This window comes from Tachysurus fulvidraco, chromosome 1 (genome assembly GCF_022655615.1).
Source record: "Tachysurus fulvidraco isolate hzauxx_2018 chromosome 1, HZAU_PFXX_2.0, whole genome shotgun sequence".
Taxonomy (NCBI): Eukaryota; Metazoa; Chordata; class Actinopteri; order Siluriformes; family Bagridae; genus Tachysurus; species Tachysurus fulvidraco.
In genome coordinates, this window is record NC_062518.1 from 11,510,838 (window position 1) to 11,525,172 (window position 14,335).

A 14,335-nucleotide genomic window follows, 5' to 3' on the forward strand; every position below is an offset into this window, starting at 1 on the left:
GTGGAGCAGGGTGGGATAAGGCAGTGGCAGATTGGCAGACAACCCAGATCTTACCACTACTGCCCCACTACTAATACCACTACTGCTACTAACACTACAACTATTACTATTATTAATGCTGCTACTATTTTTTATAAATTTCATCAATGCCTTAATGCCCCTCTCTCTGTAGGTGTACTATTCTCTCTGGAGGAGGCTACTGAAGCCATTCTGGTGGTTGGTGGTGGCCTACACCATGTTGGTGCTCATTGCCATCTATACCTACCAGTTTGAGGACTTCCCAGGCTACTGGAAGAACTTCACAGGGTTCACAGAGGACCAGTACGCACTTTCTGCTTATTTCTATGTCCAAACAGGACATGTTATTATTTCTCTGGCACAGAGTGAGACAGATGTATAGACTTGTTAGCTTACTGACATCTGCATGATTGTGCCCCGCAGGCTCGCAGATATCGGCCTCGAGACCTTTAAGCTCTCCGAGCTGTTCAGCAGTATTCTGATTCCCGGTTTCTTCCTGTTGGCCTGCATCCTACAACTGCACTACTTCCACAAGTCATTCATGAAGATCACAGACCTGGAGCACGTCACTCCTCTGCACAGGCACGACCTGTAGCTGTCTCTCTCACAGCCTAGCAGTGCGCTAACAAACAAACAAACAGACAAAAACAAATGCTGAGTCTGGAGAATTCTCACTGGCATAAGAACAAACTGTATTTAAATAGCACTATTCAAAGCATGCCATAAAGAGCTAAAAAGATCTGAGGCAGCAAATCCTACCGCACCTTTAAGGGCATATGAATAATCATTCACCTTAAAGGCAATTCCAAACTGAAGCACAAATTTAAATGTTATATAAATAGTGAAATATTCGAGATAGCAATCCTGGTGCTAGTTTATTGCTTGGCGATGTGTTGTGCTTGTTCCAGTGAGAAGGTACAGTAGCAGTCGTGTACTTCACTGATGTCACACACAGTCACAGTAGCGTTTAATATGAGAAAGAAGTCAGCCCTCTAATGTAAAGTCAATTACTTCTATATCAAAATGATGTCATTAGTACATAAAGATAGCAAAGTTAATAAAAAATAGTTTTTCCAGCTTAACCATAAACAATTCATTACACTTCTGTGTGTGTGTGTGTGTGTGTGTGTGTGTGTGTGTGTGTGTGTGTGTGTGTGTGTGTGTGTGTGTGTGTGTGTGTGACTTAAGCTACGTTCACACATCCAGTGATTTTATCGCTGCAAGTTTTCAGTCTCTGTACTATAAAGTCGTCAGTAGGCGTTTCTACTACTGGTTGCCATGGTAATAACATTTATCCGTGGGTGGAGCAACTAGCATCGTTTTTTGGCATTTTAACATTTAACAATCTAACATTCTATAGTGTATATCTGTATCATTTCATACAGTGTGTGCTCACTTAATCGTGTCCCTGGACACAAAAACATCTGGTCACCAGCGACCGTGGTTGCTTATGTCTCCAGGAAATCTCCAGCTCTCACTGAAATGAAAAGATCTCTGGTTGCTTTGTCCTTGCGTGTCGCTGTATGTGTGAACGCAGCATTGGAGATGCAGGCGTTTAGGCAACACTCAGCTGATTGTTATAAGCTACTCTTCCTTGTTAGTAATATGAGCCTTGTGTAAAACAGCAGCTGATCCACTGCCTCTGAGGTGAATAAGACATTTTGGACATTTAGTTTTAGGCGAAATATCTTTCATTTCACTATTCACATGATTCCTACAGTATTGATATAAGCGTCATGCCTTGACTACATCGTGGCCCTTTAATCAAATCCATTAAGGTCCTTCTGTAGTTCTGAAGCTGTTTCTTTGCTCCTAAACTAATTGGTATGGATGTGTGTTGGATGAACTGCAGAAAGAAATCGGCCCTGAAGACAGAGGGAGGAGGCTTTGAGGAGGAAGATCTGAATACCGAGCTGGGAGATGATGAGTCAGAAGATGGAGGTCAGGCAACAAAATCTGACAAATTGACATTTTGTAATAGAAGCATGATGCTGATTTGACTCTGGATGTTCCGTACCTATTCCATACTTTTATTAATGCTGTGTGTTTAAAACTTTCCTCCCTGTTTAAACTCAGTGATGGTGCCCAGTAAGTGGGGGCTGGTGATGGACAGACTCATGGTGCTCTTCAGGAAGTTCTTCGACATCCTCACCCACGTTCAGGCTTTTCTCTGGCGTGTCCTGGAGCTGCACATCTTCAAAATTGTCGCACTGTTTGTCATCTGGGTGTCACTTGGAGAGGTCTCAAAATAACTATTTGTTAAGCTTTATTTATTTTACCCCAGCAATGTTGAATTCTCAAATCTGCTTGGTGTAGAATTGGTGCTGATGATTAATAACAGCAGCTTGCTAAATAGTTCCGGCTCTGAATCCAACACTAGCATCTGTAGAACACCTAGCTTTATATACATCTGTAAAGAGACGTTTATGAACGGAGGCACTTTGTAACACTCCACCATAGAGCATTTAAACTATACACTTTATAGCCTGTGTATTTATAATTATCTCACATAGAGCTCGGTACAATTCAGTCTGCTGCATTAGTGCTGCTTTTGTTCTGTAAGAAGAAACAACCTTTGCAAATGCAGAATAAAGAAAGCCAATTGTTTTGAAACTGTCAGCTTGCTTTTTAACACTACAGGTGTAAAATTGGGGAAATATGTTTATAGGACAGTTGCGGCCTAGAAACGCTTTATTTCTCATCATTAGCAACTCGTTTTTATGAGGTGTTAATGTGTCTCACCACCAACGCTCCCCCTTCTCCTTCTCTCTCACGCTCATTCTCTCTCTCTGACTCTCTCTCTTTCTCTCTGTAGCCGTCCGTGATGAATTTGGTGTTGGTTGTGCTGTGGTCGTTCGCGATGCCCTTTGCCCGTTTCAGACCCATGGCCTCATGTCTGTCCACCGTCTGGGTCTGCATCATCATCGTCTGTAAGATGCTCTACCAGCTAAGCATCGTCAAACCTGAGGAGTACTCCAACAACTGTACAGTGGTGAGAGACACATTAAATTGTCCCATCTCTCATACTCGGCAACATGGTTTTTAATTTGCGCACAAGTGAAATTGTATATACTTATCCTTCTGTTTTTATCTCTATCATCCCTTAAGCTCATAAGCAAACATTGTCACGTACACACACCCACATGCTTGATGTTGCTGGCAGAGCCTCATTGTGTCTGGAAGCTGACTCTGCAGTGGTTTAATGTGTCTCCTGTGCGCTCTCTCTTTCTTTTTCTCTCTTTCTCTCTCTCTCTCTCTCTCTCTAATTCCACCCACACCCCTAAGCCAGCATAGACACATATAGCCTTGAGCTTTAAGGCTGTTTATGGAAATCAGTGAGTGGTTTAGGCCTTAGAAGATAAGCAGACCCTCCCCAGCACTTCCTACTGACACATTTACTAACTTATTAGTAACACATTTACACAACTAACTTAAAAACATCTCACTGTATGCCTTTGTATAAACTGTGAAATTCTGTACATTTTATATTTGTCCATGCTATTTGTTTATACGATATTTTTGACCTAACCCATCGGGCCTTGTCCTTGACGTTCTGTGTCTCCGTATTTGCCTTGTAGCCTCTGACTAACGAGACGAGTCTGAACGTTGATGAGATCCTGAACTCCACACTTTACAAAGCGCCTGTAGATCCAGCCAACTGGTTTGGCTTTAGGAAGGATGCCACTGCTTTGGGCTACAGTAAGGTACGTTTGGCACTTTTGACTTAAATTAATCCACAGCAAATGAGACATCAGTACTGTGTCAGCTATATATGGTGGAAATAACAATAAAAGCTTCTTGACTTGACTTGTAGTAAGTCAAGAAGATACCTGCTCAGCTTGGGGAAGTCGTGGCCTAATGGTTAGAGAGTTAGAGAGAGGTTAGAGAGTTAGAGAGAGGTTAGAGAGTTAGAGAGACTCTTAACCCTAAGGTCGTGGGTTTCGAGTCTCGGGCCGGCCACGACTGAGCACCGAACCCCCCCCAACTGCTCCTGCATAAATGGCTGCCCATCGCTCTGGGTGTGTGTTCACGGTGTGTGTGTGTGTGTTCACCGCTGTGTGTGTGTGCACTTTGGATGGATTAAATGCAGAGAACAAATTCTGAGTATGGGTCACCGTACTTAGCCTTATGTCACGTCAGTTTCACTTTCACTAGTAGAAATGTATCAACCGGTAGAGATTTTTAAGATTCTAGAGCTGATGAGAAAAACTGCAAGAGCAGCTGATGAACAGTATTTATATTTATGGCATTTGACAGAGCAGCATTTATCTCATTTATACAACTGAGCAGTTTAGGGTTAAGGGCCTTGCTTAAGGGCCCAGCAGAGGCAGCTCACTACCATTCCATCATCCAAAGCCTTATGGGCCTTAAAACAACACAAATACCAGAAAAATTAAAATGCCACCAAAAGATCTGTGATTACTAAGTTTTGATCAAACACCCCTTCACACCAGTCCAAAACTATATCAAGCACTAAATCTGTCAGGCTGTTTATTTACAATGCAAGAAAACAGAGCAGCTGTGAACCATTGCATTGATTTGTGGTTTGTGGTTTGTGGTACCTCTAGATTACTGTTTATATACACACACCAAAGTAAATACCATACTCCGGATTCCTACTACAGTCTAAAAACATATTGCAGGCTGATCTTGAAAGAATCAATGAATTGTCCATAACGTGTGAGTGCGTGTGATTGTGCCCACTGCTGGGTTGGCAGCAGGTCTAGAGCTTCCCTCGCCTTGTGTCCCGAGTCCTGTCGGGGAGACTCCAGGATCCTGTGTAGGATAAACGCTACAGGAAATAAATGAATGGACTGCCATTTTTGGCCATATTAATAGGAAGAATACATTTTACATGAAGGTAGAATTTTTGTTTGTGTTGTGTAAACTGTCTTCTGTACTGTCAGAACCATCTGCTGGTGCTGCTGTTGCTGGTATTTGAGGCGACCGTGTACCGGCACCAGATCCATCACTACAAGCAGGTACATCGTTCTCCTCCCTCCATCCCGACTATCTTCCCACAATCCACGCGTGACAAACTGGACGAGGGGCTGCTGCCCTGTATCAGATACCTCCTCAACTTCAGCTTCTACAAGTTTGGCCTTGAGGTCTGGCTTCTTCAACTCCTATAGTACTGTTTTTAAGGCACACTGAAAGTAGACTACACCTTTAAGTTGCTTTTACTAGCTTTGACCATGACTCCAGTTGAACTTCCTATACACTCCATAGATCTGCTTCCTGATGACTGTGAATGTGATTGGCCAACGCATGAACTTCCTGGTCATTATTCACGGGTGCTGGCTGGTCGCCCTCATGGTGCGTCGTCGCCGCGAGGTCATTGCTCAGATCTGGTCTAAATACTGCATCTTCCTGGTGATCTTCATGATCTATCAGTACATCCTGTGTGTGGGAATGCCTCCTGCTCTATGTCTCGGTTAGTCCACCTATCAGTGATCCTCACCATTAGAAGAGGAAGCCTTTATTTGTCACACGTACAATGTAAACACACATCTAAATAAATAATTATGTTGTTTTCAACAGAAATGCATGACTGCAGCGGTAGGCTAAATTATAATAGGTGATCAAATGAAGACTCTTGAGTGTATGAAGACTAGTTAAAAATGATAAAAGTTTATAGTCGATGGGACTGGCTCAGGTAGATTCAACAAACATAATATTTAACTTAATGTTTTATGAAACAAACTGAAAATAGCCCATTTTTTTATTAATCCAGCCTCATTTCTAGCACAGCTCAAGCAAGCAATTGAAAAACAGCAACTTCAGTCAATTATATTTAACAAGGTGATGATAAAATGACTAAACTTAAATAAAAACAGCACAAGATGAAAAAACTCTATAATCACGAGGAACCAAAGAGATAAACTAGGGGTATGTTAATGTTGGAGTGAAGGCTTGGTCTGCTGATATACACAGCTTAATTTAACGGCATGTTTGTACAGACTACCCATGGAGATGGAAAAGCTCAGTCAACATCAACTCAGCTCTGATTAAATGGATCTACCTGCCTGATTTCTACATCCTCCCCAACTCCAAGAACCTCATCGGTGAGTCACTAGCTTTAGATGGGTACTGACATACTGTTGTATCAACATCCAATAAAGAGGGCCAGATATAGCGCGAATGCATTTTCTCTTGAACTCCTGTATTTGTGTGTGTCTACAGCGGACTTCCTGCTTCTAATGTGTGCCTCGCTACAATGGGCAGTTTTCGAGAACGAGAAGAAAGAAGAGTGGATGGTGATGGGAGGAGAGAATAAGGACAACCCTGACCCCATGGAGCACATGCTCTTTAATCCAGCTCCTAATTTCATCAACTGCAGGTATGGTTTTGTTACAGAGAAACGGCTAGAGGGATCCATGATTATAGAAAGCGAGATGAGAACTGCAGTTGTGCGGATTGTGTATGTAACTAATGTTACACTAACTAATTTAACACTATTGTTAATTATGACCCGTTAGTTAACCTATACCTATGCCTGGTGCTGCTGACTCCGAGAGTCTCCTTTTCCAGAACCTTCCAACACACTGTCCCTTGGTGATGGTATGAAGTTTCAACCTCAATTCAGACAGAATCTGTCACTATCTCCATTAAAAAGGCTATAGATCCACTTCTACCTTGAACACTTAACTAACTTAAAAACAGTTATTTAGAATCAAGACCATCTTTTAGCTTGAAAATCTGTTTGGACAGGCAGCCAGAACCCAGTCAAGACAAGCAGAAGGCCATGACATTAGTTCCTCTGTAGCTAGTATAGATGATCTATAGCCTAGTATTTCTAAGAGAAACAGGAGTCATCGATCAAGGTCATAATCTTGGCCTGCTCTAGCATTTACCTCAGATGAGATTAACGCCATGACAGAGCTGTCACCAGATCCTCATTTATGCTGTGTACATGTTTTATCTGCATGAAAAGCCTATTAGCATCTCTTCTGGTCTTCCCTGATATGCTTCTTCTTTCAGGCAAGAAGTGGGAATTATATTTAATGACCTCCTATTCATTCTTTTCTGATTATGCATCCTGGCACTATTCATCCTGGTCTATTGAAGAGGGATCCTTTTAACTGCTGCCAAAATACCCATTACTGTAAAGTGGATGTTTCAGCCACATACAACACAGAGACAGAAGGCACAAAGAGAGTCTTTTTTTATAACTGCATTTTTTTTTTAACTGCAGTTAAAAAATATAGAGTAAAATAGATTTATTTGTATTATTGATTAGATTTAAACATTGCTTATCATTTGGGCCCTTGGCACTTTGTTAAAAATAATAATTATATTAATCATTTCACTTAAATGAACAATGTCTCTGTTATCAAATATTATAAAAATTAGGTGAACTTTTTTTTACAGCATTTTTAAAAATGTAAGAATTATTTCAAAAGTCAATCAAACCTGTCGCTATAGAGAACTATGTAGTGTATTGACCATGCTGTATACAGATGAGAGACAACATACAGTTATCCAGCATACAATTGTTTTTGATACATTTGGATGTTTCCTGTCACCAGCGAGGCACACACACAAGAACTAATCTCAGTAAGCATGGTATCAGGTTTTAACAAAATTTCCAGCACCAAACATACATGCATTATATACAGTACGGATATTACTCACTACATATAATTTCCTTATACGTCTTCCATTATGTACAATATATCATAGATACACTGTCAGCACTTGCACTTTGTCTGTTGTGTATGTATAAGATTCAACTCCAACACTTGTGTATCCAACCACCCACCCACCCACCCACCCACCCAGACCTCCTCTACGCATGAGACAGTATGATTCCTGCCCCTGTGGGCTTCTGTCACACTTATTGCAGTTCCTACTTTTGACCACTAGGTCAGTTAATTAATCTGCAGAGCTACACGGGGCAGTGGGCACACTGTGTTCATGTTCAGTATTGACTTTAAACAACAACAGAACAAATACAGCAACATATTTGATATCATTGGTCTAGAGAAAAGTTCAGAAATGAATATTTCAGTAGAATTAACACTACAAAGATTAACATTTGTTGAATGGCTGATGTAATTATATGGTTGGGGTCTGACCCACCTACCATTGCTCTTTTTGGGGTTTGTCCCACCTACCACCTACACCACAGAGAGGCTGCCACTGTAGATAGGTCTATGTACCAGTCTTTGTAATGAATGTAATGAAAAAGACCAATTAGATTCTTCTTTGTTAAGCATTCACTAAACTTTAAATGGTCTTTTTTCATTACCTTCATTACATGTACAAGCTTTTATCCGAAGTGAGTGAAGTACATAGTCGAAGGTCAAATAAAGTGGGATAAAATGTGTGTGAGGTGAAAAGTTTCTGTCTGTGTTCTGTTCCTGTCATATGACATCACATATTTTGTCAGTGTTTCAAAAATGAGATTTAATGGTGCGGTTTGGGATGTTTTAACGTGCTCATACATCGCTAATAATAAGATAAAGGTACTCAAAACAGTTGTCATTTAGATGTTTGCAATGTAAAAGTTTTGTACTGGTGTATTTTTGTTTCAAAAAATATCTGAGGATGTGGAGTTGGTTGGGGATCCACGTGTGGCTTTTAGATCAAATGTATATAAAACTACTGACATTGTCTGAGATAATATTAAAGCTTTGTTTCTGGTGGTCTAAGTTAAAATGTTTGTCTGTTTCTTTCCATTTCTCAGATCTTACCTGGACATGATGAAAGTCCTGGTTTTCCGAAACATGTTCTGGTTAGTCTTGGCCGTGCTGTTTGTGACAGGCTCCACTCGGATCAGCGTGTTCGGTCTGGGCTATCTTCTGGCCTGCTTCTTCTTCCTGCTGTACGGTAGGCGGCTGATGGTCAAACCCTCCCGTACACGCCTGCTCATGTGGGACTGCCTCATCATCTATAATGTAGGAGTGATCATCGCCAAGAACACACTGTCTGTGAGTGAGCAGAACAACACACATGGCTCTGAAGAGTGTCACACATGCTTACGGTCACTTAGTGTATCTAGGGCTTGTAATAACCATGTCTGTGATGTGTATACATTACTGAAGTGTGTGTGTGCGTGTGTGTGTGTGTGTGTGTGTGTGTGTGTGTGTGTGTGTGTGTGTGTGTGTGTGCGTGTGCGTGTGCGTGTGCGTGTGCGTGTGCGTGTGCGTGCGTGTGTGTGGGTGTGGGTGTGGGTGTGTGGGTGTGGGTGTGTGTGTGGGTGGTCCTGACAGATCCTGGCCTGTGTGTTTGTAGCTGAGATGCAGGCACGTTTCTGCTGGGTGATCCAGCTCTTCAGTCTCGTCTGTACAGTCAAAGGCTACTATGACCGTGAGTCTGTTTGCACTGGTTTAATTAAGAGTCCAACCTTTAATGTGTAACACTAGATTTTATTCATGACAAGAACAAAAAAGTTGTATTTCTGGTCTTCTGAAAACATCATACATCATAACTCGTATTTTGTCAGTTTAATGACATTACTAGTAAAAACCAGTCAATTTTGTTTATGATCTTCAAAAGCTTCTCATTTACATGACACAAGATGATGAACATGTTAAAAAAAATAACAAAAAAAACAGCAATGGAAAAGTCTTGAAGTTCTTGAGCAGCATTTTGTTGCCAGAGCTGATTTTTGTGGCCGACTTCATTGTGGGGCAGAATGCTTACAGGTGTCTGTCTGTCTGTGTGTCTGTGTGTGTGTGTGTGTGTGTGTGTGTGTGTGTGTGTGTCTGTGTGGGTTTCTGTGTGTGTCTGTGTCTGTGTGTCTCCGCAGCCGTATCCCTGAGTGGTAAAGAGTGCAGTTTGCCTATTGAGGAAGCAGGCATCATCTGGGACAGCATCTGCTTCTTCTTCCTCTTGCTGCAGAGGAGAGTCTTCCTTAGTTTCTACTTTGTTCATGTGACTGCAGATCTGCAGGCATCTGCACTACAGGCCTCACGGTGAGAGCGCCCCCTGCTGGCAGAGGGATACAAGAGGCTACGGCACTCATTTTATATTCAGAACAGTCTCAATAATATCAACCTTCCGTAAACCCAAAGTTATAATAATGAAGAATGATGGTACTTCTGCTATATTATTTTATAGTGTAGGAGTATTCTAAACAGAAATGCTGTTTAACTCTATTTGCTATTGTAAACAGCAATAAGAGAGGACAGTTTATTATGTAGGGTGATTGTATATACTGTATACACTGATCATATTGGTTATTTTGTGTGTGTGTGTGTGTGTGTGTGTGTGTGTGTGTGTGTGTGTGTGTGTGTGTGTGTGTGTGTGTGTGTGTGTACACAGGGGTTTTGAGCTCTTCAAAGCCAGCATTATAAAGAATGTGCGTTTTTATAAGCAGACCGAGAAAAAATCCATTCAACAGCTGAAGGGCTCGTGAGTTATTGTTCCTCCTGCACTTCCTCTTTCCTTTACAGCACACAAACACCTCCATAACACTCACATGCTGCAGCCCCAATCAGCTGGATTCATTCATTATTATTTTCAAATAATGAATAACAAACTCAGAGGTGAACATGAATATGCCACAATGTAAACTCACTCACTCACTCACTCACACACATACATTCTCACTCACTCACTCACTCACTCACACACATACATTCTCACTCACTCACTCACTCAGTGTCTCACTCACACATTCACTCTTATTCACTCACTCACACACATACATTCTCACTCACTCTGTGTCTCACTCACACATTCACTCTTATTCACTCACTCACTCACACACATACATTCTCACTCACTCACTCACTCAATCGGTGTCTCACTCACACATTCACTCTTATTCACTCACTCACTCACACACATACATTCTCACTCACTCACTCACTCACTCGGTGTCTCACTCACACATTCACTCTTATTCACTCACTCAATCACTCACACATTCACACTCACTCACTCACTCACACACATTCACACTCACTCACTCACACACATTCACACTCACTCACTCACATTCACCCACACACATTCACCCTCACTCACTCACACACATTCACACTCACTAACACACATTCACCCTCACTCACTCACACACTCACTAACACACATTCACCCTCACTCACTCACACACATTCACCCTCACTCACTCACACATTCACTCTCACTCACTCACTCACACACTCACTAACACACATTCACCCTCACTCACTCATACACATTCACCCTCACTCACACACATTCACCCTCACTCACTCACACACTCTCACTCACTCACTCACTCACTCACACACTCTCACTCACTCACTCACTCACTCACACACATTCACCCTCACTCACTCACTCACTCACTCACTCACTCACTCACTCACTCACTCACACATTCACCGATGACTCTAACTTATCGACCTACTTGCTGTGATTTTACACTATTCTGCTATATTCTATCTGTACAGCCTGTTTTTGTTTGTCTTAATTAAGTTTAATCTTCTGTATTTCTCCACCACTGTAACCGCTTATCTGAATAAATGAAATACAACTGTGTTTACACACTGCTGATGTGCTACACTCTTCAACACTACAGTCACTGTTTACCTTCACGTGTCTCCTCAGGATGGAGCGAATCCGTGACAAACAGCAGCGATATAAAGAGGGACGGAAGCTATCTGAAAGAGAGCAGCAGTCATCAGGTGCACATTCACTCCTACTTAAAGCTGCAGTACATGGCTTTTGTGGATTTGTATATCTCTAATTAAAATGTATTAGTGTACAAACATTTTGTAATGTCAGATACAAGCAAACAAGTGTCCATAACAAGGGAAAGCGTCTTCAGTCTTCAGATGTGATGTGACAGCATTCAGATCCACTGCAGCTCTTAGTTTCACTTAAAGCTAACACGATTGAAGTTATACCAGTATACTTAAAAAAAAAGATTTTATTTTTTTGGAAAATATCATTGGTTTGTGTCATTTTTTTACAACACTATTAGACAATACTCAGGACTCGGTATAGTCAGTACTCAAAATGATGGACTGATTTTCATTAAAACCTCCCTCTATATGTCTATATAAAAATGACAGCCACATCTTCTTTATACAGAGTCTCAGGAAGTGAGGAAGGAGAAGAAGAAGAAGAAGAAAAAAGAGTGGCACCGTCCCTGGATAGATCATGCAACTGGTACACGCATGTCTACACACATGTTCATCATACGGACTGAAGAAGCTTAGCTAAACCTATTCTATTCTATTCTATTCTGAACCTATTCCACTCTATTACACACGATCACTCTATCAATCTTTCACTCATTCAGCCACACACTCCCTCATTCACTATTGTTCACTATCACTTACTCTGTCTCTCATTCATTCACTCACACATATCTACTCTACCCCTACCTCACTCCTTTGTTCGCTCGCTCGCTCACTCACTCACTCGCTCACTCACTCACTCACTCACTCACTCACTCCCTCACTCCCTCCCTCCCTCACTGGAGTAGTCCATTCCAGTCCAGATGATTATATCAAATTCTACACAGCCCTGTTAAAATGGCAGGTTTTTGTGATGTAAAAAGAAAAAGGGTAAATCATATCAGTAAAATTGCTTAATGCTAATCAAAGTGGAAAAACTATCATTTTAGGGAGGAGATTACAATGTACAGTAACTCGGTTACATACTCGGTTACAATGATGCTACCATCACCATGTTTCATCATGTGAATGGTTGTCTTTTGGGGTTGTCCTGGGGTAGTTTGCTTATTATTATTATTATTATTATTATTATTATTATTATTATTATTATTATTATTATTATAAGCATATTGACAGATGACATATGAAGAATTCGGGAGATTGTAGTCACATGCACGGAACGCCAAGTACTTTCCCGAAATTGCTGCAATTCTTTTAGCGTTGCTGTAGGTCTTTTAGCAGCCTACCTGACCAGTTTTCTCCTGATCTTCCCATGGATCTGAGAGGGATGTCCTGTTCTGAAAAATGGCACCATTGTGCTGTGTATTATTTTCACACTATAGCCAGTGCTTCTAGATTTTTTTTTGTAACCCTCTCCTGATTGATATCTATGAGCAAAGTGATCTCTGCTTAGGAAGCTCTAAACAGCTCATGGCTTTTCGAGCTGGACGTCACCAAGAGAATTCTGGTTTTGTTGCAGTTTGTCAGTTGCAGTTTGGCTGATTATTTGGGGTTAATCAGTCACTTTAATTAATGGCAGTATGTTAATAGAAATATATATTAATGAGTATTTATCATGAGATTGAATGTGATTGGTCGGTTCTGATCACTGCCAAATTCCCATAATTATTCAAGATTTATTCCTGTTTGTCACTTAATTTATTTATGTTGCAATTTCACAAGAACGGTAAAAAAAAGAAAAAAAAAAGAAAAGGTTCCGACATGGTGTAACTTCACAACATCACAATAACCTGCTATTTTACCCTGACTGACTCACTGAGTCATTCTGTCACTCAATCTATTAGACACACAAAAAATGGGGAAATACTAATAGAGAAAGATCAATCTAACCATTTCTTTACTTTCTCTGTCTCATATGGAAATGGATACAGAACATACTGGAACTTTGTGTGTGTTTTGTAGTACTGAATTCTGGGGATTACTACATGTTTGAATCAGACAGTGAGGGTGAGGATGAGGATGTCCTAGAAGAGGAGCAGAAACAACAAAAACAGACTGCATTTCAGGTAAGACAGATGGACAGACACAGATCCGGTGGTTGTAATATATATATATATAATTGTAATATAACATATAACTTTTGTATATAAGGCTGTGTGTGCTGTGTGTGATGCTACAGTTGGCATACCAGGCATGGGTGACCAGCGCTAAGCAGGTACTAAAAGAACGGCAACAGAGACAGAAAGAACAACGGCAGAAAGAACGAAGAGAGGAGAGAGAGAGACATCAAACTGTCTCACAGGCCTCGGGTAAGAACGCAAACGATCACCATCGTCATCATGAACTAAATCTTCCTTCATATTTTAGTATTAAACAGGATTTTCCTCTCAACCCTCTCATCTAATCATCCATTAGTGTCTTCAGTTGATTTCTTTTGCTGTGCACTGAAGCTGCAATGATAATATAGCCTATAGCAAATTAGCATCATATATACTTTATACCCCAATAATCACGCACTTGACTCAAGTCTGCATGTTTTTTTAAACAACGTTTGTTTAATGTACACATAATGTACACTAAATGAGCGTTCACACTACACTAAGAGATCAGTATTCGATATTAAATCTAGCCTGAATACTACTTCAGAAATTATGATAACTTTTGTCATATTTTAGGGTTATTTAAGTGTTCATTTGATATTTAGTGACCAGTTAGCATTATGCAAATATGTATAAGCA

At 40.8% G+C, this 14,335-nt stretch overlaps 1 protein-coding gene across 3 annotated transcripts in view; it reads left to right on the forward strand.

The window, feature by feature from the left end:
- piezo1 (piezo-type mechanosensitive ion channel component 1) overlaps positions 1 to 14,335 on the forward strand; it is an 88,702-nt gene that overhangs the window by 63,306 nt on the left and 11,061 nt on the right. For all 3 annotated transcript variants that reach the window (XM_047822234.1, XM_027133003.2, XM_047822244.1), the window contains 18 exons: positions 173 to 321; positions 442 to 600; positions 1,871 to 1,959; positions 2,095 to 2,258; positions 2,834 to 3,010; positions 3,597 to 3,722; positions 4,926 to 5,126; positions 5,248 to 5,452; positions 5,979 to 6,083; positions 6,202 to 6,358; positions 8,708 to 8,951; positions 9,234 to 9,330; positions 9,773 to 9,938; positions 10,288 to 10,377; positions 11,563 to 11,639; positions 12,049 to 12,126; positions 13,560 to 13,663; positions 13,777 to 13,906. In XM_047822234.1, the coding sequence (XP_047678190.1) occupies positions 173 to 321; positions 442 to 600; positions 1,871 to 1,959; positions 2,095 to 2,258; positions 2,834 to 3,010; positions 3,597 to 3,722; positions 4,926 to 5,126; positions 5,248 to 5,452; positions 5,979 to 6,083; positions 6,202 to 6,358; positions 8,708 to 8,951; positions 9,234 to 9,330; positions 9,773 to 9,938; positions 10,288 to 10,377; positions 11,563 to 11,639; positions 12,049 to 12,126; positions 13,560 to 13,663; positions 13,777 to 13,906 (2,518 nt within the window). The remainder of the gene's footprint in view (positions 1 to 172; positions 322 to 441; positions 601 to 1,870; positions 1,960 to 2,094; positions 2,259 to 2,833; positions 3,011 to 3,596; positions 3,723 to 4,925; positions 5,127 to 5,247; positions 5,453 to 5,978; positions 6,084 to 6,201; positions 6,359 to 8,707; positions 8,952 to 9,233; positions 9,331 to 9,772; positions 9,939 to 10,287; positions 10,378 to 11,562; positions 11,640 to 12,048; positions 12,127 to 13,559; positions 13,664 to 13,776; positions 13,907 to 14,335) is intronic.